Below are 25,233 nucleotides of genomic sequence, written 5' to 3' on the forward strand. Positions count from 1 at the left end.
AAAACTTTTTTAGTCGCATGAAGAAAATTTTTTTACGGATGGAACGGCCACGGTCTCTTTTATACAAATCTAAAGCTTTAGATTTCCGTTCCAACGCCATCGACAAAAACGTTGCCGTTTCATTAAATATCATTACAGCCTATACAGTCCACTGCTGGACATAGGCCTCCACAAGCTTACGCCAAAAATAACGTGAACTCATGTGTTTTGCCCATAGTCACCACGCTGGGCAGGCGGGTTGGTGACCGCAGTACTGGATTTGTCGCACCGAAGACGCTGCTGCCCGTCTTCGGCCTGTGTATTTCAAAGCCAGCAGTTGGATGGTTATCCCGCCATCGGTCGGCTTCTTAAGTTCCAATGTGGTAGTGGAACCTTGTTATCCCTTAGTCGCCTCTTACGACACCCACGGGAAGAGAGGGGGTGGCTAAATTCTTTAGTGCCGTAGCCACACAGCACTTCATCAAATATGCGCCTTAAGAAGTTCCACTTAAAAAAAATATATTGACAAAAATGATGAAAAAAAGAGCTGTAACCGCCATGTACTGGTGTAAACCGAAATTACTTTCTTGGCAGTCTAATACTTCTAAGTGATTATATGATTTTTTATATATTCTGTTATACAAACCTTGTACTGACAATAACGAATAAAAAAAAAAACGATTTTGGTGCTATCAGATATTATGTGCATAGTTATGGTCAAACCTTAATTCTGAAAAAAAAATGAAGGGACTAGTTTTAAAGATTTACCCTAGAATTAGTCTTTGTATTTCCATTCATCGAACTGCATGACTCAGTACATCTTATTATATCTTTACGAGAAACACGGGTTCACACAAGACATTTAGACGGGAGATACTTTGTTTATATTGACGTCAGTTAAATTACGTTTCTGAACTGGGTTTTCTTATTGCGCATCAAGTCTTTAAATTACATTTAATTTAAATGTTACTTTACTTGTGTGGTACTACAACAATTATTTATTACAGTTTTAATTACACTCATTTTGATGATATAATCGTATGATAGTGCAGGGCGATCCAGATGACCATACACTCAACATATAAACATTAATTAGGGGTTTTTTTATATCACTATTATCATATGTATATATCAGAATTTACTGTATCGATAGGAATAGCTAGCGTCAATTTTGTTTTGACTTTAGAGTTTTATTTTAATTAATAAAAATTTAATTAATGTAATGGAATATTTTTTAAACGTAAACTCACACATCTGACACACACACTTAACATTGGACATTATAACTTAAGAACTATAAACAACAAAAAATATATTTTCTAAGTATTCTATTGAGACATAGCTATCGCAAAATTATTTGGATATTGAACTAGATTTTCTTATAAAGAAAATCATTATTCTTTTTGGTTATTCATATCGGAAATAAAATATTTTGGACAGTTTGATAAGGAAATATTCGCACATATATAATATGATCAAGAAAAATTGATTGCTTGCAAACGAAAAAATAAACCGACTTCAATTACATCGACCAGTAATACAACGTGGGTAGACGAAATTGTCAAGCAAATACACATTATTAGCGATAACCCAAAAAATACTTGTCACATTTCAATTAAATTTAAATGGGACCACATGACACGCACCATCTGTCGATTAAAACAAAAATCATCGAAATCGGCCCGGCCGGCGGCCCACCCAGTCAAAAATTCTAAGGTAACATACATAAAAAAAATTACAATCGAATTGAGAATCTCCTTCTTTTTTGAAGTCGGTAAAAAAGAGGAGCGGTAAAGAAAGTTAAATGGTATTTTTATTTCGTAAATTATTATATATATAGTTTATGTCTTATAAAAATTAGCGGAATTTTTTTTATCCTTGTAATCTTTGGATATGGTAATAAATGCTGTCTGGTAGATTGTTAATAGCAGTAAGACTGCCTATGAGCGCTTAAGATGAGTACTTATTTATTTATTTATTAATACTTTATTGCACAATGCATTAAAGAATTGTAAAAAAGGAGGGCTAAAAGCACAATAAAAATAATGCTAAAATGTTAAAAACATAATTAAAACTTATGTTTTAATTATGTTTGTATTGAGGTTGGGAACTATATCTTTTGCTCAAAATTTGAATCAGCCCGTTCGGGGAAATGCCTCAACCTTACAGAAGATCATAGCTAAATAATACAACTCTCAAGTACTGTTGTGAAAAATCGCCTGTGGTATTATAATGAATGCATGATAAACAAAGGCACGGGCATTTTGAGCCCGTGGATCAAAAATTTATAAATTAAAAAAAGAAATGTATTGTTGTGTTCCTGTGATGGCTAGTTAGGCGGCCAGAGCTCCTGGTGAGGGTCGCGAGTTGGGTCGCAACGCTCTTGCGATGCTTCAGGTATTGCAGGTTTCTATAAGCTACAGTAACCGCTTATCATCAGATGAACTGTGCGCTTGCTTGCTCATCACTTCAGCCTTTCAATACACTGATTGTATCTCCGATAATCATTCATCAACATTCATCATCATCATTTCAGCCTATTACGGTCCACTGCCGGACATGGGCCTCCACAATTTCGCGCCAAAAATGGCGGGAACTCATGTGTGTTGTCCATAGTCCCATAGTTGCTTGCTACGCTAGTGGTATAAAAAGAATACGGACTTCGTTTTTGTAATACATCTACTATACATTTTTACAACTATACACTTTAAATTATCGCATATATGTAACGAATATAGTCTTTAACTACCCACGAAACCTACCTACGAAAATAATAAAAGATAGTACTAATAATAAATTGCCGCGTTGGCGCAACGGTCACAGCCATGGATTGTACCTGTTGCTCTAGCGGTTGCGGGTTCGATCCCCGCACATGACAAACATTTGTATTGGCCATACAGGTGTTTGCCGTGGTCTGGGTGTTTGTGCAGTCCTTATGGGTCTACCCACCGTGCCTCGGAGAGCACGTTAAGCCGTCGGCCCCGGTTGTTATCACGTACACCTGATAGCGATCGTTACTCATAGTAGGGAATATATCCGCCAACCCGCATTGGAGCAGCGTGGTGGATTAAGCTCTGATCCTTCTCCTACACGGGGAAAGAGGCCTAAGCCCAGTAATGGGATATTACAGGCTAAAGCGTATAATAATAAATAACTACTGGACATAATTACGAACATCGAACATACCGAAATACGAAAAAAAAAAATTAAAAAAAAGTGTGTGTGACAGCTCCGACGTACGACTCTAGTTTTCTTTTTCAGATCGACTGTTTAAATAAGCACAAAAAGGCTTACTTGTCTATAAAAGATAGTACTAATAATATACTATAAAGCTTAATGCCACATTAAAAAGTAAACAAACGTATCAAATAACAATTATTAGAAAACGTAACATATGTTCCGATAGATGGCGCTAACAAAAACGTAAGGAGTTAACTCGTTCAGCAGATTTTACTCATATTTTTTTCACACGGCTTATTTTATTTTTAGGGTGAGGGGTGCTGGTTTGAAAATCGATTTTTACGGAATAAACTTTAAAATGTTATAAATGATCCAGCAAGTTAAGATGATAATATATAAAAATTATCGAGAAGTTTATCATTTGACAAAATAACAAATTATCAGTTGATTCCGATAAGAAGCAACTTCAATAACTTCATTTTATAAAAATACATTAATATATTTTAATACGAAACTGTCACAAACGTAATTCGATATATAATTTTGACAATGCAATAAAAAACAAAATGCAAACATATATTTGATACCTATCTTATATTTTACGCTGCACAACATCCCTCAACTCTCGAAACTTTCGAGACCTCAAGAGAATTTAACTGTTTGTGTATTAATTAAATCCTCTCATTCCTGTAATAATACACCTACATAAATACATACATATACACGGCTCACGGCTATGCTCTGTATGGACTAAAATCGAATATCTTTTAAATGCTATCATGGAATAAATATTTAATCTATGCCATAAAGCAGTGTTTCCCAAAGTGGGCGATAACGCCCCCTTGTGGGCGCTGCAGTACTAAAGAGGGGAGGTAATAGACCTAGAAAAAAAAATGGTGGCGTTGTGTAGAGTTTTGAGGGGCCATTTGTCATTTAATCTATAAGAACTCTCGACTACAACTTGTGAACATCAACTAATATTCATTAAAAGATTGCTCAAATCAAATGATTTATTCTCTTAGTGGGCAGTAGACGAAATAAGTTTGGGAACCCCTGCCATAAAGGATATCCTTTAGTTTTATGTAGTCCTGTCTATAGTTCTTACCGTGAATTTCCCAAGGAGGGTTGATGTCAGGCAGGCGGCCGGTCGTAAAATATACAAGCCAAATCACATTACAACATGAGCTTGGGAATTAGAGTATGCGATAATGCTAGGGCGTACCCCACAGGCGACGCGCAGATGCAGCACCCGGCGTCTGTGGGAAATGGACAAGGGTTGCTGCACCAGGGACGGGGGCAGCGTAAGAGGCGAGTCCAGAGGGTGAGCTTGAGGATTGCCAGTTGGAATGTGGGTACGATGACTGGGAGAGGACGAGAGCTAGCAGATGTTTTGGAAAGGAGACGGATAAATATAGCGTGCTTGCAGGAGACGAAGTGGAAGGGACAGAGAGCAAGAGAAATAGGGGCGGGTTATAAGTTTTATTATTGCGGCTGTGATGGGAAAAGAAATGGCGTAGGTATAGTGTTAGATAGAGAGCTCAAGAACAAGGTGATGGATGTGAAAAGAGTGAATGATAGAGTTATTGCAGTAAAACTGTTGATTGAAGACTCGGTTTTAAATGTCGTTAGTGTGTATGTGCCGCAAATGGGATGCGATGACAGTATGAAAGAAAGATTTTGGGAGGATTTTGATGCGGTAATAATGAAAGTACCAGAGTGTGAGGAAATATACATTGGGGGGGACTTTAATGGACATGTGGGAAGGATGAATGACGGGTATGAGAGGGTGCATGGGGGCAGAGGTTACGGAGTTAGGAACCGAGACGGTGAAGCTCTACTTGAAGCAGCCTTGGCCTTTGACTTAGCAATAGCCAACACATTTTATCAAAAACGGGAACAACACCTTATCACATACCGTAGTGGTCTACACTCTACCCAAATTGACTACATTCTTTTAAGAAGAAACAGGCTAAAATCGGCCAAGGACTGCAAGGTAATACCGAGTGAGAGTCTCGTCTCCCAGCATAGGCTACTGCTCCTGGACTTAACTCTGAAAGTTCAGAGTTTAAATAAGAGCCCGAAGCCCCCAGTTAGAACGAAATGGTACAGATTGGATGATAGGGAGGTGGCTGCAGAATTCCGGGAAAGAGTGGTTGGTAAAATGATAGAGATGGGAGATATGGTGGGGATGGGAGTAAACGAGTGCTGGAATGAGATGGCAACGTGGGTGCGAAGTGTGGCAAGGGATGTCTTAGGGGAAACGAAAGGGAAAAGGAAGATAGGGAAGGATACATGGTGGTGGAATGAGGAAGTACAGACGATTTTGAAAGAAAAGAAGAATGCTTTCAAAGAATGGAAAAGAGTGGAAGATGGAAATGACAGAGAAAAGAAAATAAAAAGATCAGATTACCAAAACATTAAAAAGAAGGCTAAGAAAGCAGTCGCTATCGCAAGGGCCAAGGCTCAAGATAAGTTGTATCATTTTTTAGAGAGCCCACAAGGTCAAAAAAATCTTTTTAGAATATCAAGAGAGAGAGAGATGAATGCAAGAGATGTAAACCATATGAAATGTATAAAAGACGAAGCGGGGAAGATTTTGACGGACGATGAGGAAATAAAAGAACGCTGGAAGAGATACTTTAATAACTTGATGAATGAAGAAAATGAATGGAGCGGAGTGTTAGAAAATGTACGAAGTAATGAAGGAATGGTGAAAGAGGTAAGTATAGAGGAAGTGAAGATGGCAGTGCAGAGTATGAAGAATGGAAAAGCAGTTGGGCCAGATGGTATACCAGCGGAAGTATGGAAGTTTTTGAAGGCGGATGGATGGAAGTGGCTGACTTTATTTTTCAATAAGTTGCTGCAAGAAGAGGTCATACCCGAGGAATGGTGCTACAGTTCACTGGTGCCCATTTTTAAAAATAAAGGTGACATACAGGACTGCAGCAGCTATCGAGGAATAAAGCTCATGTCACATAGTATGAAGATATGGGAGAAAGTGATAGCGCGACGAATGAGAGAAGAATGTGAGGTCACACAGAACCAATTTGGATTTATGCCGGGCCGGGGAACTACGGACGCCATATTTGCACTCCGCCAACTCTGCGAAAAATATCGACTCGCACAAAAAGACCTACATATGGTGTTCGTAGATCTGGAAAAGGCATACGATAGAGTCCCCCGTAAGGTTCTGTGGTGGGCTATGAAAGGGAAAGGAGTGCCAGAGAAGTATGTACGACTTGTTCAGGCGATGTATGATAGAGCTAGCACCCACGTCCGGTCCGAAGCCGGGGTAACTGACAAGTTCAGTGTGGCTGTAGGTTTGCACCAGGGGTCGGCTTTAAGCCCGTATCTATTCCTCTTGGTAATGGATGTTCTAACATCAGACATACAGGAGGAAGCACCCTGGTGTATGCTGTTTGCTGACGACGTTGTTCTTGTCGGAGATAATGTCCTTGAGGTACAGAGCAGACTGGGAAAATGGCAGGAAAGACTGGAGGGCGCGGGATTGAGGATAAGTAGGTCTAAAACCGAGCACTTGTTCTGCGATTTCAGCGGTTCGTCCGGTTTTTCCCATATTGCCTTGGATGGTGTATCCCTACCAGTCTGCTCCGACTTCCGCTACCTTGGGTCATTAATACAAAATGACGGCAACATAGACCGTGACGTGAAAAATAGAATAAATGCGGGATGGATGAAATGGCGACAGGTCTCTGGAACAGCTTGTGATCCACGAATGCCCCTTAAACTTAAGGGGAAAATCTATAAAACGATCATAAGACCTGTCGTAATGTATGGATCGGAATGTTGGGCAACAAAAGTGACGGATGAAAGAAGAGTGCACGCAGCCGAGATGAGAATGCTAAGATGGATGTGTGGAGTAACGAGGAAAGATCGGATTAGAAATGAGTATATAAGGGGAAGTTTGAAAGTAGCACCCGTGACAGAGAAAATGAGGAGCAAATAGGTTAGCGTGGTATGGGCATGTAATGAGAAGGGATGACCGCTATGTCGGTAAAAGAATGTTAGGGATGAATGTCGAAGGACGAAGAGCGATCGGCAGACCGAAAAAGCGATGGATGGATTGTGTGAGTGAGGATATGAGAAAGAAAGGAGTAAGCACTGAAGTGACGAATAATAGAGAGGAATGGAAGAGGAAAACATGTTGTGCCGACCCTACATAAGTGGGATAAGGGCAGGAAGATGATGATGAGTCCTGTCTATAGTTTTTACAAGCCATCAACCATTAAAATAGTATTTAAATTTTGTGCAATGCTCTGGTAGACATCATTAGACTTTTGCCATCACATCTATCTTGGCCGTCGGATGTCATCTAGATATCTAGAATTTTACATTCGGATGTATATCATTGTACTTAACTGTTGTATGTAACATCCTCCTGCCATTGCATCTATAGCCACTATCACAACCTACCAAACTATTATTATCATCTACAATAAATTTGTGAATCAATTGAAAATAACTTCAAATACAAATAATAAACAACAGGAAACTCATCTTCCTTTACACATGCTGACTCATAATTTCTTGTAAAAACCGTTACACCCGCTATTCGTATACAATATTCGACCTTCTCAATCTATATATATCATCTGTTATACCCTGTATGTTTAAATATAAACTTGACTAAGAGTACATATTAGCGTTCTGCGTAGTTTTTTTTTACAAATTAATGATTATCATCGTTAACTTCAAAGAAACCATTTTAAGACTGCATAAATCAATAATTGTTTAGCCGGCTGTCGACACGTTGTTTTATTACAAAAAAAAATTATATCTGAGATAGCTTTTTACTGCGACTTTTTCTATTACTTACCGAGTTCGCCAAAAGTATTGATTTTTCAAGTTTTTAAGTTTGTAAGTTTAATTAAGTTTTCCTTTTTAAAACTGTTTAATTATTTTAAATAAATGATAGTTACATTTGATAAAATTTTATAATATATGTTTTAGTTAAAAAAAAAATTGAATATTGTATAATACCTATATGTTGACAAGCGTTAATTCCGCCGATAAACTGTCACTCAGTTTGGCGTGTTATGAAATTGAAAGTATCTGGTCCAATTACATATTATTACATCTACTGTGTGGCTACGGTAGTAAAGAATATAGCCACCCCCTCTCTTCCCGTGGGTGTCGTAAGAGGCGACTAAGGGATAACATAGTTCCACTACCACCCTGGAACTTAAAGCCGACCGATGGTGGGATAACCATCCAACTGCTGGCTTTGAAATACACAGGCCGAAGACGGGCAGCAGCGTTTTTGGTGCGACAAAGCCAACCCTGCGGTCAACAACCCGCCTGCCCAGCGTGGTGACAATGGGCAAAACACACGAGTTCACGCCGTTTTTGGCGTGAGCTTATGGAGGCCTATGTCCAGCAGTGGACTGTGATCGGCTGAAATGATAATGATGATGATTATTCCATCTTCGATTTCGCTGAAATTCGTATTAACATGTAGGGCTTGGCTATAAAGGAAAGTACCCGAAGTTGGAACCTCGGGTGTCTAAGTATTTATAAAATATATTTTTTTCTGACGTGATTCTTGTAAATTACGAAACATTTATATATTTGTACCCGTTTGCGAAGTTGCAATTCAAGGTTGGCTTAGTAGTAGGAACTTATGGTAGTAATACGATGGTCTAGGTTCCATCATCATCAATAATTTGGAGCTTTTGTTCATTTTAGCTCTTTCTCAACTTTAACTTTTTCAATAATGTTGAAATCAAGCGACAATAAAAATTTAATGCACGTTTGAAAGATATGAAACTGTCCGAACAAGATCCCGACCGGAAGGTAAGTCAATTTGGATGAAATTTTTAGTAAGACTTAGAAGTTTAGAATTTGACAGATCTGCTTCTATGTTTTTACGACAGAAACCAAATTTGAAATGTCTGACAGACAATAGTCAAAACTTTGGAAAATTTAAATCTATATATAAAAAATGAACGTTTGTCTGTATGTCCTTTATACAATAGTAAAATATGCATTTGATCATGTCATAATCTTCAGCAAATTGTTGTGCATGAGCCCACAAAGGTTTCTGAGTTATTACAACGAAAAAAAAGCGTAGCAACGCGCGCGGTACAGCTCGTACACATTTTCGTACACCAATACAAAAGGTAACTAAAATTCAATTAAATAAACAAAAATAATCAAATGGTAGATAGGCGGCCTAAACGCGAACAGAGCGATTTCTTCCAGAAAATCTTTGGGCAAACGACTAATCTTACTAGTAGGGGAAGGGGAGCAAAATATGGAATATCACACGTAGATACACACTTGTACAGCTAGTATAAAGAAGTAAAAAAAACATTAACATCAATATCATTTACCTTGTATCAGACGGCGTAATTGCATGTGATTGGAACGTTCAAACAAAGATAACTTTTTAGCAAAGTATAAAGTATATTTGTATTAAGATAAAAGCCAGCATCACTATTGATAGCACGCACTATTAGCACGTGATCATTATTCACAACAATAATTCTGTTTGTTCTCAAACAAAAATACCAACTTCAATTACATCGGCAAGTATTAAAATATGAACATTGTCAACGTAGTTGGAAGTTGGAAGGATTACTCAAGAAGTACTAGTCAAACCAAGCTCAAATTTTAATTGGAACACACGAAAATCGGTACACCCAGTAAAAAGTTATGAAATAACATACATAATAATTGTGTTTGCTCGCAAACGAAAAAAAAAACCGACTTCAATTACATCGACGACTAATACAACGTAGATCGACGAAAAAATAGTCAAGTAACAACGCATTATCAAAGATTACTCAAAAAGTAGTTATCAGATCTCGATGAAATTTAAATGTGACCACATGATAAACATCGGCTTTCGATTAAATTAAAAATTATTAAAATCGGTACACCCAGTAAAAAGTTATTGCGGATTTTTAAGAGTTTCCCTCGATTTCTCTGGTATCCCATCATCAGATCCTGGTTTTCTTATCATGATACTAAACTAGGGATATCTTCTTTCCAACAAAAAAAGAATTATCAAAATCGGTACATCCAGTAAAAAGTTATGCGGTATAATACAACGTAGGTCGACGAAAAAAGCGTCAAGTAAAAACGCATTATTAGATATAACTCGAAAAGTAGTTGTTAGATCTCAAATAAATTTAAATGGGACCAATTGACACACACCACCTTTCGATTATAAAAAATTGTCGAAATCGGTCCACACGGTCAAAAGTTCTGATGTAACATACATAAAAAAAAATACAGTCGAATTGAGAACCTCCTCCTTTTTTGGAAGTCGGTTAAAAAAATACATTCGAATTGAGAACATCCTCATTTAGGTACTATTTTATTTTAATAACATTATACTACTTTTTTTGGAATCCGTTAAAAATACCCCCATTTATAAAACATTAATCTTTCGTCACACGATGTTTGTTAAACTTTTTATCAGTTCTGACGTCAAGAGGGTGATTAGGATAATTTCATGAATCATATTTAATGGTAACATTTGATAACAAAAATCGAAACTAAGGTACATCGCAGGTGTGATACATTCGCCGATTGACCTTCGAACAAATCGGCGAATGCATCACACCTTTAAAATCAAAACAAAAAATAACTTTATTTAAATAGGCTTCAAAATCACTTTTAAATCGTCATCTCACAAATTAAAACTTCAATTATTGTTAAAATGTACACAAACTTCTTTATAGAACAGGTCTGTGCCCAACAGTGGATAACTACAGACTCTACAGAATTTACTTCTGTATTGCTACCGCTTTGCTTTGACATTTTCTAACAAAACTCAAAAATTTCTTATTCAAGTTTGTTTTGATGCCTATCAAAACAAAGAGCAATACGGCATCAAAAGCACCTTTGAACAGTCATTTTTACAAAAAAAAAAAAAAAAAACTATACTTTAGACCACACGCCTGAAGTAAAACTTCATTAGCTCCATCTAACTCATATCTCCCACTCAACTTCCGTTCGCCTGACCCGATCACACTTTTTGTAACGCTCTCGTCACGCATTCCCCAGCTTACTCCCCAAGTCAGGCGTTCGTAAAGAAGTTTCACTTCAAAAAGAAAAAATTGATAACTAAAACCGACTACTACTAAAAAAAATTAGTACTTACGTCACTTTATGTTCTACTGAGGATGCCACATTTAATATAATATGACACCATAACCTGCGGAAAATTAAGACGCTTCCAGTGATACCTCATTTGTCTAAATATGACACGTAGTTTGGGAGATATGAGAGAACAGACGAACATACATCTATATACATGGACTGCTAAAATTATAGCCTCCTTTTGGTTTTGCTGTAGTCGGATAGTTATTATTTATAATAAAATAATCTGTAACAAATTAATTACGGTAAATGTAAAGCAGATTAGGGATGTAGATTCTGCAGAGAAGTATTGGCAAACATCGCAGTTTTCAAAAAGCGCTTTTCAAAAATTGTCAAACATTATAAAATTAGCTATTTCGAATGAAATACAGCGCGACTAATCATTATCGCGAACGTAATCTAAAAACGGATTTTTATGATTAAACTATGAAATGCATTCGATTTGTTCGAAATTGAACGATTCCGTGAGCAAGTTTTAACCGACATCAAAACAAAAGAAGGTGGCACTCAATTCAACTACTTTTTACGTGTGTTATTACCCCATAACATAATATATGTGGCCCTATTTAAATTTGAAAGAGGTCTGACGAGTACGTTATGAGTGCCAATAATGCGTATATGCCTTCTCATTGTACTAGTTGATGTAAATTATAGTCAATTTTTTTTATAAAAAAAAAATTAAAAAATCAAAAAAAAAATCAATAACGCATACTAACAGGAACAAATATTTTACGTAAAGACAAAAAAAATTCCTTCGCGTGAAAAGCGTGACGAAAACGCGTTATCGTAATACACACATAAAGTCGTATGAGTATCGTTTGCTAACACATAGATATTATCTTGTGTAAATATTTATTGCTGGGGATAAATATTGCGGCAGAAATTACGCAGTAAGCTGTTTTTGTATCTCTGAAAACTTTACGAGATAAATGATATAGAAAAATCTAAAAATCACAAAAAATCATAACAAATGATTGTTGATTCAATCATAGAGGACAAAACAGGACATATTCTGCTCAAAAACTGGAGAAGTCCAACCTTGACCTTCTGTAAAGTTTCTGTAAAGTTAGGTATTCTCAAGTAGTGTTCTGTTCTTGCGTGTAATAAATAGCCAGAACACTTAAGCTTCAGGGGTAGGGTCGGCAACGCGCTTGCGATGCTTCTGTTTGTGCAGGTTTATATAGCCTACACACATCAGCCTACGCAGTCCGCTGCTGGACATAGGTCTTCACAAGTTCGCGCCAAAAAAAACGTGATCTCACGTGTTTTGCCCATAGTCACCATGCTGGGAAGCCGGGTTGGTGACCGCAGGGCTGGCTTTGTCACACTGAAGACGCTGCTGCCCGTCTTCGGTCTGTGTATTTCAAAGACAGCAGTTGGGTGGTTATCCCGGCATCGCTTTGAAATACACAGGCCAAAGACGGGCAGCAGCGTCTTCGGTGCGACAAAGCAAAACCTGCGGTCACCAACTCGCCTGCCTAGCGTGGTGACAATGGGCAAAACAGATGAGTTCACGCCATTTTTGACGCGATCTTGTGGAGGACTATATCTAGCAGTGGACTGCGATAGGGTGAAGTGATTGAGTGAATTTCTAAAAGCCAATAATATTCCCCTACAATACTTTAAAACCTTTCAAGACAATGGCATTAAAAAAAGTACACCTAATTTTTTATTTACTTAAAAAAGGAAAGAGGTGAGGTGTTTGTCTGTACGTGTTTATTGATAAGTTATTAATATCGAAGGCGCCACTACAATGACTTAAACAAAAGATTGTGAGATAGTAGAATGAAAAAAAAATCAATACAATGAGTCACAGAAATAATCAAGTACTTGGTCTAATATGTCAAGTGTGTATTCGGGACTGTATTTTAGTTCTTAATGTTATAAATATAAGGGTCAGATACGTAAACAAAATATTGATAATACTCTTCATTCATTACTCGTCAAACACTTGTTTAGGTATTTAAAAAAAAAAAACTTATAATATACTTGTGATAGGGGTAGGCACAACTTTTCATTGCGTTCATATGCGGGCTTAGGTTATATTATATACTTTATTGCACTTAAGAACAGAATATACAGAAAATTACATATATAGTTGATAGCAAAGGTGGAGTTATCCCTAAAAGAGATCTCTTCCAGTCAACCAATGGTCATGAGAGAGAGTGTCATATAGCGGGGGACACAGTGCAAGAAATAACAATATTGAGAAAATAGTTGAATAACTGTAATGTATTACAAACTTATAAGTATAAATACATACACACAGACATATCATACATATATACACATACCTTACATTTATACATACATACATATACATATATATATACATATACATACATACACACATAAATACATACAAATACATAACATAATAGAAAGGTAATTATATACTTATGATTGTAAATTGACTTGAGAAATAAAGTGCTCCTTTAATTTTCGTTCTAAGGAGACAAGGGAAGGACTTTTTTGGATACTTTCTGGGAGTTTGTTCCACAGTATAGAGGCGCGTACCGTAAATGAATTAAGTTTGAATTTTGTATTGCACTTTGGTACATCCAGCTTTGTTGTAATGCCAGGGCGCCTGGAACGATTAGGAGAGGGTAGGAAGTGAAAACGGGATCGAAGATAAGAAGGAGAGTTTGGATCACGTAGGATATTAAAGAGAGTAGATAGGATATGCACATTATATTGACTTATAGGTTAGGTACCTATATTGACTTATAATTTTATGGATGTCAATGTACTTTTTATTACTTAACGATGTTCTTACAATATTGTACTACCTGCAATTTTTACACGTTATAGATTTTGACTTCCTTTCTTTTAAAGGAACAATACAAAACTTCGGAATAAAAGGTATTATTGGCTTATCTCATTGTATGAATTCAAAACATTTTGTCAAACTGATTCAGCAGATAATTTTGACATAATGTGTAGACAAAAAACAGACAAAGTATAAATGAAAATAAAAATAAGTTATGGCTTAAAATAACACTCAAAAATAAAAATTAAAAATATCTTTGCAGTACAAAATTGAATCTATTGCTGTTTTATTATAAATAGTTATGTATTTATTGTATACAGCAAAAAAAATATATGCCATTGGGTGCAGTTGTTCGATGCGCTTATATACCTACTTACTTATAGTTAACTGCACAATCATACAAATGTTTGAGCAAAAGGCGGACTTAAAATCATACATTTATCATTAGCGGACATACCCCACAACAAATTATCTATCTAAAAATAGTATGACTAAAAAAATCACGCAAAACTCATACTAACATACCAGTAGACAAAAATATCAATGTGTAATATACTATTAGTATATATTTGAATGTTTATTTATAAGAAATCATTAATCACCGTTTCCTACGTCACATATACGGTCATACACGTTCACCAAGGCTGCGTGACGCGTCACATTGTGAAATAACGTCACGAGAATTACGTAAATTGTGCCAAGGTACGGTTATCGCTAAATGGCAAATCAGTTTATGACAAAAAAAAAAGTTGCGAAATTCTTAGCTCTCTTAATCGGCTTCCAAAAATAAGGTAAATGAATTTGGTTATTATTTGCATTGTTAATTTTAATTGTAATAACACATAAGGCAGATTAGAGATACTCGTTTTAAGTCTAATAATAATCCGATTGAATCTAACGCTGCAGCCTGTAATATCCCACAACTGGGCATAGGCCTCTTTCCCCATGTAGGAGAAGGATCAGAGCATAATCCACCACGCTGTTCCAATGCGGGTTAGCGGATATATTCTTACTATGAGTAACGATCGCTATCAGATGTACATGATAACAACCGAGACCGACGGCTTAACGTGCTCTCCGAGGCACGGTGGGACCCATAAGGACTGAACAAACACACAGACCACGGCAAACACCTGTATGGCCAATACAAATGTTTGTCATGTGCGGGATCGCACCCGCAACCGCCAGCGCAACAGGTACAATCCATGGCTGTAACTGTTGCGCCAACGCGGCGTCTGATTGAATCTAAACTAGTTATTAATTCTATTAAACCGTTTTGTGTTTAAAGATTAGTAATTTTATGTAGTATGAAAAATATGAGTTGGTTTGATTAAACACTTCCCTTATATCCCTAAATACATGACACTACATAACTAAGAGAGATTTACAAATCTTTTAAATCGTATGTGACAAATACTCAACTGAATGACAAAAAAAAAAAAATATGGCAGACCCAAGAATAAATAATTGATCTCACACATTGATTTATAAAAAACAAACCGTTTTCTGTTTTTTATAAATTAATGGTTCTAAATTGTTTCTTACTAGCGATAGATATCTAACACAATCATTACATAGTATAAAACAAAGTCGCTTTCTCTGTCCCTATATCCTTATGTATGCTTAAATCTTTAAAACTACACAACGGATTTTGATGCGGTTTTTTTAATAGATAGAGTGATCGAAGAGGAAGGTTTATATGTATAAAAGAAATTCCAGAAAGGTTTCCAAAAATGTATAAAGAAAATAAGTAAAAATGTAGTGTATGAATTTAGATATTTCAAAGATAGCAGGAAATCTTTTTTTCTTGTTTAGGGAAAGAATTGTTTTACTCTAATGTTAACGCGTGCGGGCCACGGGCAGTAATGAATAAATCAAAACTATTGGATCGATTTTAATCATTATTTCAGTGAATGACATAGGCTATATATTTTATACCCGTGCGAAGCCGGAGCGGGCCGCTAGTTATTACTAAGTAAATGAATAAACGCTTCATATTCAACGGCGCCCAGTAGGATTTTCTCCCGTGTCGGGGGTCCGAAAACACACGATACATGAGATCAAATGGCCAGACCACGACAAACATTTATAAGACCAAACATTTTTGAATATCATATCAAAAATTGACCGCTCCAGCGGGATTCGAACCCGCGTCTCCGACTGACCGTGTTTTGATATGATATTCAAAAATGTTTAGAATTCCTAATGTGGGGGTAACACAAAAATAAAATCGTAGATATTTATATGAACTATACGAATGTTTGTCATGTGCGGAGATCGAACCCGCAACCGCTGGCGCAACAGTGCTGTAACCGCTGCGCCAACTCACTTTCAAACAATCAGTACAGAGTTTACGTCAAAAGTGTAACTCCAGTAAAAAGTAGGTTATACTTATCGGTTTACTAGATATCAGTATCTATACAAATAAATAAAATTGGAGTGTCTGTTTGTAATATTAAAATAACCTCTTTTAACTAAATGCATATTATGAATGCACGGTACATACATAAGGTACATGGTACGTACATAAAGTAAAATAACATTTTTTACAATTTTAGTCTGTCTGTCTGTATGTTTGTTCCGGCTAATCTCTGAAACGGCTGGACTGATTTTGGCGGGAAATTCATTGGCAGATAGCTGATGTAATAAGGAGTAACTGAGGCTACTTATATTTTTTGAAATTTATTTATTTTGTAATCGAACAATTTTTTTTTCAAGTTCCACGCGGACGAAGTCGCGGGCACAGGTAGTCTATTTTTAAAAATAAAATGACGTCCTCCCTTTCCAGACGCTTCCTTTTTAAATTAATCTATATTAATACACTTTTGAAGTTTATTTTTGTTACATTTTGATGATTGAGTCTTTGATGCGTTTGAGTGGAGATACAAGGGTGAGCAATAAAACATTTTTAAGGTAAGTTTCGTCCCTTTTATTTTCGTTCGTTAATCTTTGTACGAATGCCCACGGATAAAATCATTCTATTAAATTTTTCATTGACATTTCAAAGCTTTTGCGTATCTTCAAAAGATTTCACTTCTGAATATGATTTAATTTTTGTGCTTGAAATAAATTTATCGAAGAAAGAATGACTTGATAGGGCGTGATTACAGCTAATGGATTTTGCTTTAGCGACTATGGGTTCAAATCCCCGCTCTAAAACTTGGAAGAGAAAATGTCAAAAGTTCATACATATGTTTATCGTGCTCTGGGTGTTTGTGCATGTTTTTATATTATGTTAGGTCTCCAAAGCTCCTGGCGATAGGCTGTGATGACAGCAAGACTAGACTTTTTTATACGTCTAGGTCAGCACACAAAGATATCGTAGCCTATAGACGCCTGCAACGCCAGACGCATCGAAAGCAGGTTTCGACCCTAACCATCAAATCCGACCCCGAAGCTATCTCACTCACCACAGGAACGTACCACTATTTGAGAGCAGTATTATTTAGCTGAGATCTTCCGTAAGGTTGAGATACTTCACCAGATAGGCTGCTCCAGATTTAGATTTAGGGTTGGATATACCCTGCTATATTCCACCTTAATCTATAAGGGTAGCTTATTTCCCACCTTAGTTGTATGAAAAGTACAATGATTTAAAATAACTGTCAAGCCTTTTTCGAAGTATATTTTGAGTAAGAGATTTTAAGAAGGACATAACATATTACGTAATTGTGAGACATCGTCGAAGCATTCAATGAAATCTTGTCGTACGGTTATTGACCACGCATTATCTCTCTATCCCCTGTGATTCATTTGATTATTCGCAAAGGTGGCTCATTATTCACTAAAAGTACGCCGTCATCTGTCTGTTCTGGGTACATGTGCAAAATACTCATTCAATTTCTAAACTAAACTGAATCAGCCTATATAAAACATCATACTGATGAGCAGCTCTTTCTGATTTTGGTCTATACCGACGCTTCCTTCCTTCAATTCTTCTAATATACATATATATGAAAAAGATCAGAGATTACTCCACCACGCTGCTTCATTTCGAGTTGATGGATAAAGTTTCCATCACTAGTAACGATCGCTAACGCCTATAACAATTGGGACCTATGCTCTCTGAGGCACGGCGGGGAGTCCCGCAAGCATATACACACATACCAGAAACAAATATTAGAATACATCCAAATATCTGCCGTTAGCGGGAATCAAACTCGCGATTATAAATACGAATAGCTACGCCCAAACTTCTAAACGACTGAATCAACCTGGACAAATCTTTTTCTTGTGTTCGTTATTGTTAAATCAAAATTAATATAAAAAAAAAAAATTAATATATTCACGAAGAAAAAATATGTCAAAAATATATATATATATATGTATAAAAGGTACGAAGTTCGCCTTGTCTAGATTAATTCAAAAATAATTGTATATGCTCGCTAACAATACAAAACCGACTTCAATTTACATCGAAAAGTAAATATAATGTAGGTAGACGAAAATAAAATAAAATATACATTAAATAAATACACATTATCAAAAACTAGTCAAAAAGATATCGTCAGATTTCGATCAAATTTAAAGAGGACCACAAGACAAGCATCAGCTATTGATTAAAAAAAAAGAATCATCAAAATCTATACACTCGTTAAAAAGGTATGAGGTATATAATACAAAGTAGGTCGACAAGCTACCAAAAAAAAAAAAACGAGTGTGCTTTAGACCACACGACTGAAATAAACTTCTTTAGCTACATATAACTTAAATATCCCTCTTAACTTCCGTTCGCCTCACCTGATCACACTTTTCATAATGCTTTCGTCACGCATTCACCAGATTACTGCCCAGGTCAAGCATACGTAAAGAAAATTCAAAAATTGTGAGATAATTAAGAATTAATAAATAAAACCCAAAAAGTACTTGTCAGATCTTGATTAAATTTAAATGGGAGCACATGACCAGAATCATCGAAATCTATCCACCCCAGTAAAAGTTCTATGGTACCTACATTTAAAAAATATACAGTCAATCTCCTCCAATTTTGGAAGTCGGTTAAAAACGTTTTTTGCCCCAAGGCTTAGAAAAAAATTACTAGTATTAGCAAATACAAGAATTATTGATACTCTCACGTCATGTTCTCACTTTAGTGTCAATGTAGATAAGAAAATTATATCAGTTGGCGCCTACAGATATCAGATATACATTTGAAAGCATTTGAGTGATGATATTAATGTATGTCATAAAAAACTGTAATGTCATATAAAGTAATAACAAAAAAGTATATTTTTATCTATCTCATTAGAATTCACTACTTAAGAAACAATATAAGGCCTAAAAAATACTATTATTATTATAGAAAATACATTTAACACACACAGAAAAATTGCAATTTTGAAACAGTAATGTTACCACTGACGTAACCTACCCTGAGAGTAATGTTTGATTGACCAACGTCTCTGGTAAGCTATCTATACATATAATATAATTGTGTTTGCAGACAAACGAAAAAAAACCGACTTCAATTACATCGTCAAGTAATACAACGTAAAAAATAGTCAAGTAACTACGCGTTATCAAAGATTATTCAAAAAGTAGTTATCAGATCTCGATGAAATTTAAATGTGACTACATGATAAACATCAGCTTTTGATTAAATTTTTAAAACTAGGACTTTAACTTTAAACTTTAAAAGAGTACCAAAAGTTTTTTCCTCTGGCTTTTTTTCTCTCAGCCTACACTAGGGACATTATTTTATTCATTATAATATTTAATAAAACCGAGGATATAATAGGAAGGTAATGTCTACCGAGACATCAGGATGTAATGCCAATTAAATATTGTGACTAAGTTAAGGTTGGATAACTCTAGGTACCATTACCTAAGTTTGTAAAGTACCTAACGTTAAGATGTAAATTTTTATTATTATTATTATACATATATTTTTATATATATATATATATTTTATACCTTAACTTTCTTTTATTTTTGTGAACTTGTTTGTTGTGTTTTTTTTGAATAATATTTTTTTGAACTGTGGCTGTGTAATCTCATCTTAGTAAAAATTAATATTTTCATTTCATTCAATAAAACCAAATTAAATTGTATGTTCTTCAAATAGTTAATTGGTTTTATACAATAACTTTGATAAAATAATTCCTTAGACCAATAGTTGTATGTATGTGTATTGTATACAATATAAAAATGTAGTTTAAATATGTGTGGCTAATATTCCTGAAAACAGCTGTATTTGACAGAAATGCATAGCATACAGATTTACAGTTTCATATCTGAGAAAATTTATTTTCACTATTTTCAAAGTTAAAAATTAATGACAGAATTAATCATTGTTTACGAGCTTGTGTATTGCTTTTTCAGAGAAAGAGAGATGAGTGGTCATGAAGACACAAGAATTAGTCTAGCTCTCAATCCTAAGAAAATCAAATCAAAATCGAAAATTATTTAAGTAGACTTCAATAGCACTTTTGATTTGATATTATAGAAATTAAAATTACTAATAACAGTTTTTTTTTTTAATATTTTATAGTTAAAGATAAAGCTATTGGGGACAATTTGGCATGTAGATTCTGCAGAGAAGAATAAGCAAGAAACTTTGCAGTTACCCTTTAAAAAAAAATGTATATTATTATAAAAGTAATTTAAAACACCAACTGAACAATGACAACATTAGTGATTACTCCATATACTCATTTTACATCTCAATAATCTACATAATATAATCTGAATACATAATATAATAATGATTGAATCAATTCTAGCCAATTTTTAAGTTTATGTACAGATTGATCTAAAATGAAAATCAAGGAAATGGCATAGAAAATATCAGGAATTTTCTGTCTGACAAGTCAATTAGTATTAAATATAAATAATCCTAACAATCACAAAATATTCACAAGTGTATTCATGTGGACTTTGATCATATAAATATAAACTTTGAAAATGAGTCAGGTATGAGGTTCTAAAATAAAACTAATGCATATTCCTTACACTAATTACACAAATTGAATGACTAAATTGTATTGGCAGTTTATGTAGGTGTTCTCACACACAAATATAATTAACACAGCAAATTTTAATAAATAAACAATTATATTAACATTTATGTATATGAAATGTATCATTTAAGGAAATGTGTATTCAAATACTTCGTAAACGTTTCAATCTACATATAATATAATATAAACAGGATGAACTTAGTATTGTATTAAAATACACACATACAATGTCACAAATGAGTTGTTGTAGTAAAAAGTATTTGAATGAATAAGTTTCTTTATATACATATATTTTCATTTAAGTATTTCGATTACTACAACTTAGTAATATTTTATGTAGTAAATACGTAAAAACGTAGTTGCAAGTTGTTTAATAATATTTTTAAATCAAAAATAGTGTTAGTAATAGTTTAAAATGAGTCGCAACTTTAAAATGTTTAACGTTACTAGTACCTGTTTTTCCTACAATTACATCATAGCCGCGGTATTTAAAAATCTGTATAAACGTACGTTTTAGAATTGTCGCATTGTAGATTAAAAAAAAAACGCTTCAGTAATTCTAATTCCGTACATTTACGTCATACATGTAAACAAAAGGGGATTTAAATCAAATTTCCGTATATGTAGGTTATAAGCAAAATTGTTTAATAAACTCACTTTTCCGTTAATGCCAAGGCCGAGGACGGTGTTAGAGATATCATAGTCATCCGTTATAGGCGTTGTTTTCGGTGTTCTTGATATAATATTCATCTTTTACAAACTAAAGTTCACACTAAACTTTTAACACAATTTTTCACAAAACACTTTTGTAAACACTGTTTACGTTTATTCTAATAAACACACGATACAGTCAATAAAGAAATAATGTAGTCTTTATAGAAAATTAAGTGTATTTAATATGAATTCCTCGTAGATGACAAATCTTACATTAAGTTGAGCAACACAGCTCGTCGATTTCGTCCGACGTACGAAATACGAACTTACGAAGAGCACGGCTGCCAACTGATAAAAGATAAAATTAAACATTCATATTGGAATTTTTGTACAGAGTTGCCAATAGGAAATATACGAAAATTTTAATATTCATAATTAAAATGTTATTTTATTTTTATTGTTTAACAAAAGCATATAAAATGCTTTTTTGAAACGAAACAAAATAAAGAAAACCTTTACTCTGCGACTTTAATTTAATTTACGACTTTAGAGAATAATGAACTGTAAGCTTTACATTAAAAAAAATATGAATCAATTTAGAATTAATGGCTTTCACTAGTACCAAAACAGCACAAATGATTTCGCCAATGTCACGTAAGATAGAGAAGACACGACGGAGATGGTTCGGGGAATGTTAAGAAAATAATGAACCACAGAGTATAGTAATACTTACAGAAATAATGAACTGTTTATGCAACTGACGTGTACAATGAAAAGAAATCAATTATTCTCTGTTCTGTCATTTTTGATTGTAATAATTTGATTTTGACTATTTCGCCAATTTTATGTGGAAATAAAAAACGTTTATATAATTATTTTATTACTTCTATGATCTACAAGTAACACAAAATTAAACCAATAAATAAATCTAGTACAATTTAATTTTAACTTGAAAAACAAATATTGTGGGTACATACTCCCTGGATAAATACAATCTTAGTGAATTTTATTTTATTTTATATATAGATAAATAAAATTACCAACCAATTTTTCCTCTAAGTTTTAATTGCTTAAGTGAATCTTTATTTCCTCAACTCATTCTGTAACAACGTGTAATCTAACGACGCATATTTGAATGTTGTTGTTATTATGTTAATAACCATGCTATATAAGCTAGCTTCACACTATAAAAATCACGCGATATAAGTAAGTAAGCCGATAAACATAATTAAATGAATATAAGTAGACAAGACAATTTTAAAGCAGCGTCATCTATGAGATTTTTCAGTAGATATGAAATGTAAAGAAGAAACGGGTAAATGAATGTTAATTTAAAAGGTATAATCGTAGGTATTTTTGGTGCTGTATAGCGTTCACGCAGACGACGTCGCGGGCAGCAGCTATTGCATAATATGGCTTAAAAGTAAATTGTAAAATATTTGTGCTACTTTGGTTTTAATTTTTTAAACTAACAATCGATTACATTATGAAATAAAGACAAAAAATTATTGCAGAATATAGTAAATTTATCAGGTTTTCAACATGACCGTAATAGACAAAAAATTTAAATACAAAAAAAAAGTGTTTGACTTGTTAGGGTATAAGTGATATTAAATCGCATCTAAAACGTATTACGTCACCACTAATAGAAAAATGCCATAAACGTTAACGCAGATGATAAAAATTAAATTAAATCCTGCTAATTACAAATGTAAAAGTTTGTGTGATTGTGTGGATAGGTGGATTAAAAGTTATTTGTTACTATTTCACACAATATGGAGCAGCCCGACTGGGGTAGTACCTCGACCTTACAGAAGATCACAGCAAAATAATACTGTTTTCAAGCAGTATTGTGTTCCTGTTGGTGAGTAAGGTGACCAGAGCTCCTGTGGGATTGGGAATTGGGTCGGCAACGCGCTTGCGATGCTTCTGGTGTTGCAGGTGTCTATAAGCTACGGTAATCGCTTATCATCAGGTAAGCCGTACTCTTGTTTGCCGACCTAGTGTCATAAAAAAACGCAAAAACAATTGAACTAATAGTAATGAAACTCGGTACGCAGATATCTGGAGATCGAGAATAACTAGGTTACTTCTATTCAGACATTAGCACGGGATAGGAAATTAGGCGGGTGGAACCGCGTTTCACAGCTAGTAACAAAGAAAATCGTATAGCTGAAGGAAATTTATTCTCTTTACTGTGTGACAATATTTAATTGAAAAAAATGGGTGTAAACTACGCTACTACGATTCCGTCGCTATGGTCACCTACTTGGAGAGATGCCATGAGATAAAAAATAATCAGAAAAGAATGTGTGATATATTAAAATGTTAGTTTATCGTTGTCACCATCTATTTATACTACGATTCAGTCAGTAATGGCCCACTGCTGGGCATAGGTGTCTTCGCATAGAGGAGAAGGGTTGGAGCTTAATCTACCACGTTGCTCCACTGCGTGTTGGTGGTTATATTCCCTAAAATGAGTAACGATCACCTTCAGGTATTTTAGTAGAGATCATCGCGTTCTCTCCGAGCACGGTGGGGTGACCCACATGGATAGACATACAAACCGAAAAAAACATTTGTACAAATACAAACATCCATCCCGAGCGAGAATCAAACCCGCGAATCGTCGGTGGTTTAGGCGAATACACTCACCACTAGCTGTTTATTCAAATATATTTTTAATACTATAAGAGTCCGTTCTACCGGTTGCTGATAAAGCTATCTGACGTCTAACGATATAAAACAGGTGAAGTTTGTAACGATTTTTTCCTTTTTACTAAAAAGGTCATTTGTCATAAAGCCTTCATGGTTCATATTCTAATCTAGCCTTGACTCTAATGTGTAATGGCTGTATCCATAATGTATCTTCATAAAATGATTATCTTTTAAATATGTTAGTACATAATTGTTTCATCATATGATGACTTACTCGACTGTTGTGATGAAAAAAAGAGAGTTATGTTTTGACGTTTACTATACATAGATAGGTAGAAATATAAAAAAAAATGGGTAATCTGAAGGCAGTTTTGGCTTTTTAACTGACAGTTATATCTTTGCATAGCTAAAATATATTTTATGTCGTGGTTTAGGTGGTTGTATGTTTGTTTTATGTATATTTACGGACGCTGAATGTATATATTTTTTTGTCACGGAGGGGAAAGAAGGCATTGAGCGTGAAGCCTTTTTTATTTATTACTTTTTATATCTCATATATTTTATCAACTAACTTAAGTTAAGCTTTTGAGTAGAACAACTTGAAATTCAGACACCTAAAATATGCTGTTTTGCTCGTTTTAATACACAGAGTTAGGTACAGTTAATTACAGTTGTGATTATGTGTCATAGGTATACAGGGAATCTTTATTTATTATTGACAAGAAATTGATTCCCGTTTCGCACGGAGGTAATTAAAAAAAAAGACGGCGAAAAAGGTACAGTATCGGTATCGACGTATTTCAGTTTGATGGGTCAAATTGGTTTTCCTTCCGTGTATATTTAGTCTCTTTCCTACATGTTCTCTCTTCTCCTACACGGGGTAAAAGTCCTATGTCCAGCAGT

The 25,233-nt window shown here is 34.7% G+C and overlaps 1 protein-coding gene across 1 annotated transcript in view; it reads right to left on the reverse strand.

Moving 5' to 3' along the window:
• The window catches only part of LOC123668316 (MAP kinase-activated protein kinase 2), a 33,869-nt gene extending 11,843 nt beyond the window's left edge, over positions 1-22,026 (reverse strand). The window contains exon 1 of the mRNA XM_045602075.1: positions 21,676-22,026. Coding sequence (XP_045458031.1) covers positions 21,676-21,768 — 93 coding nt within the window. The 5' untranslated portion in view covers positions 21,769-22,026. The remainder of the gene's footprint in view (positions 1-21,675) is intronic.
• Positions 22,027-25,233: the final 3,207 nt, after the last annotated feature.

This window comes from Melitaea cinxia, chromosome 30 (genome assembly GCF_905220565.1).
Source record: "Melitaea cinxia chromosome 30, ilMelCinx1.1, whole genome shotgun sequence".
Lineage (NCBI taxonomy): Eukaryota > Metazoa > Arthropoda > Insecta > Lepidoptera > Nymphalidae > Melitaea > Melitaea cinxia.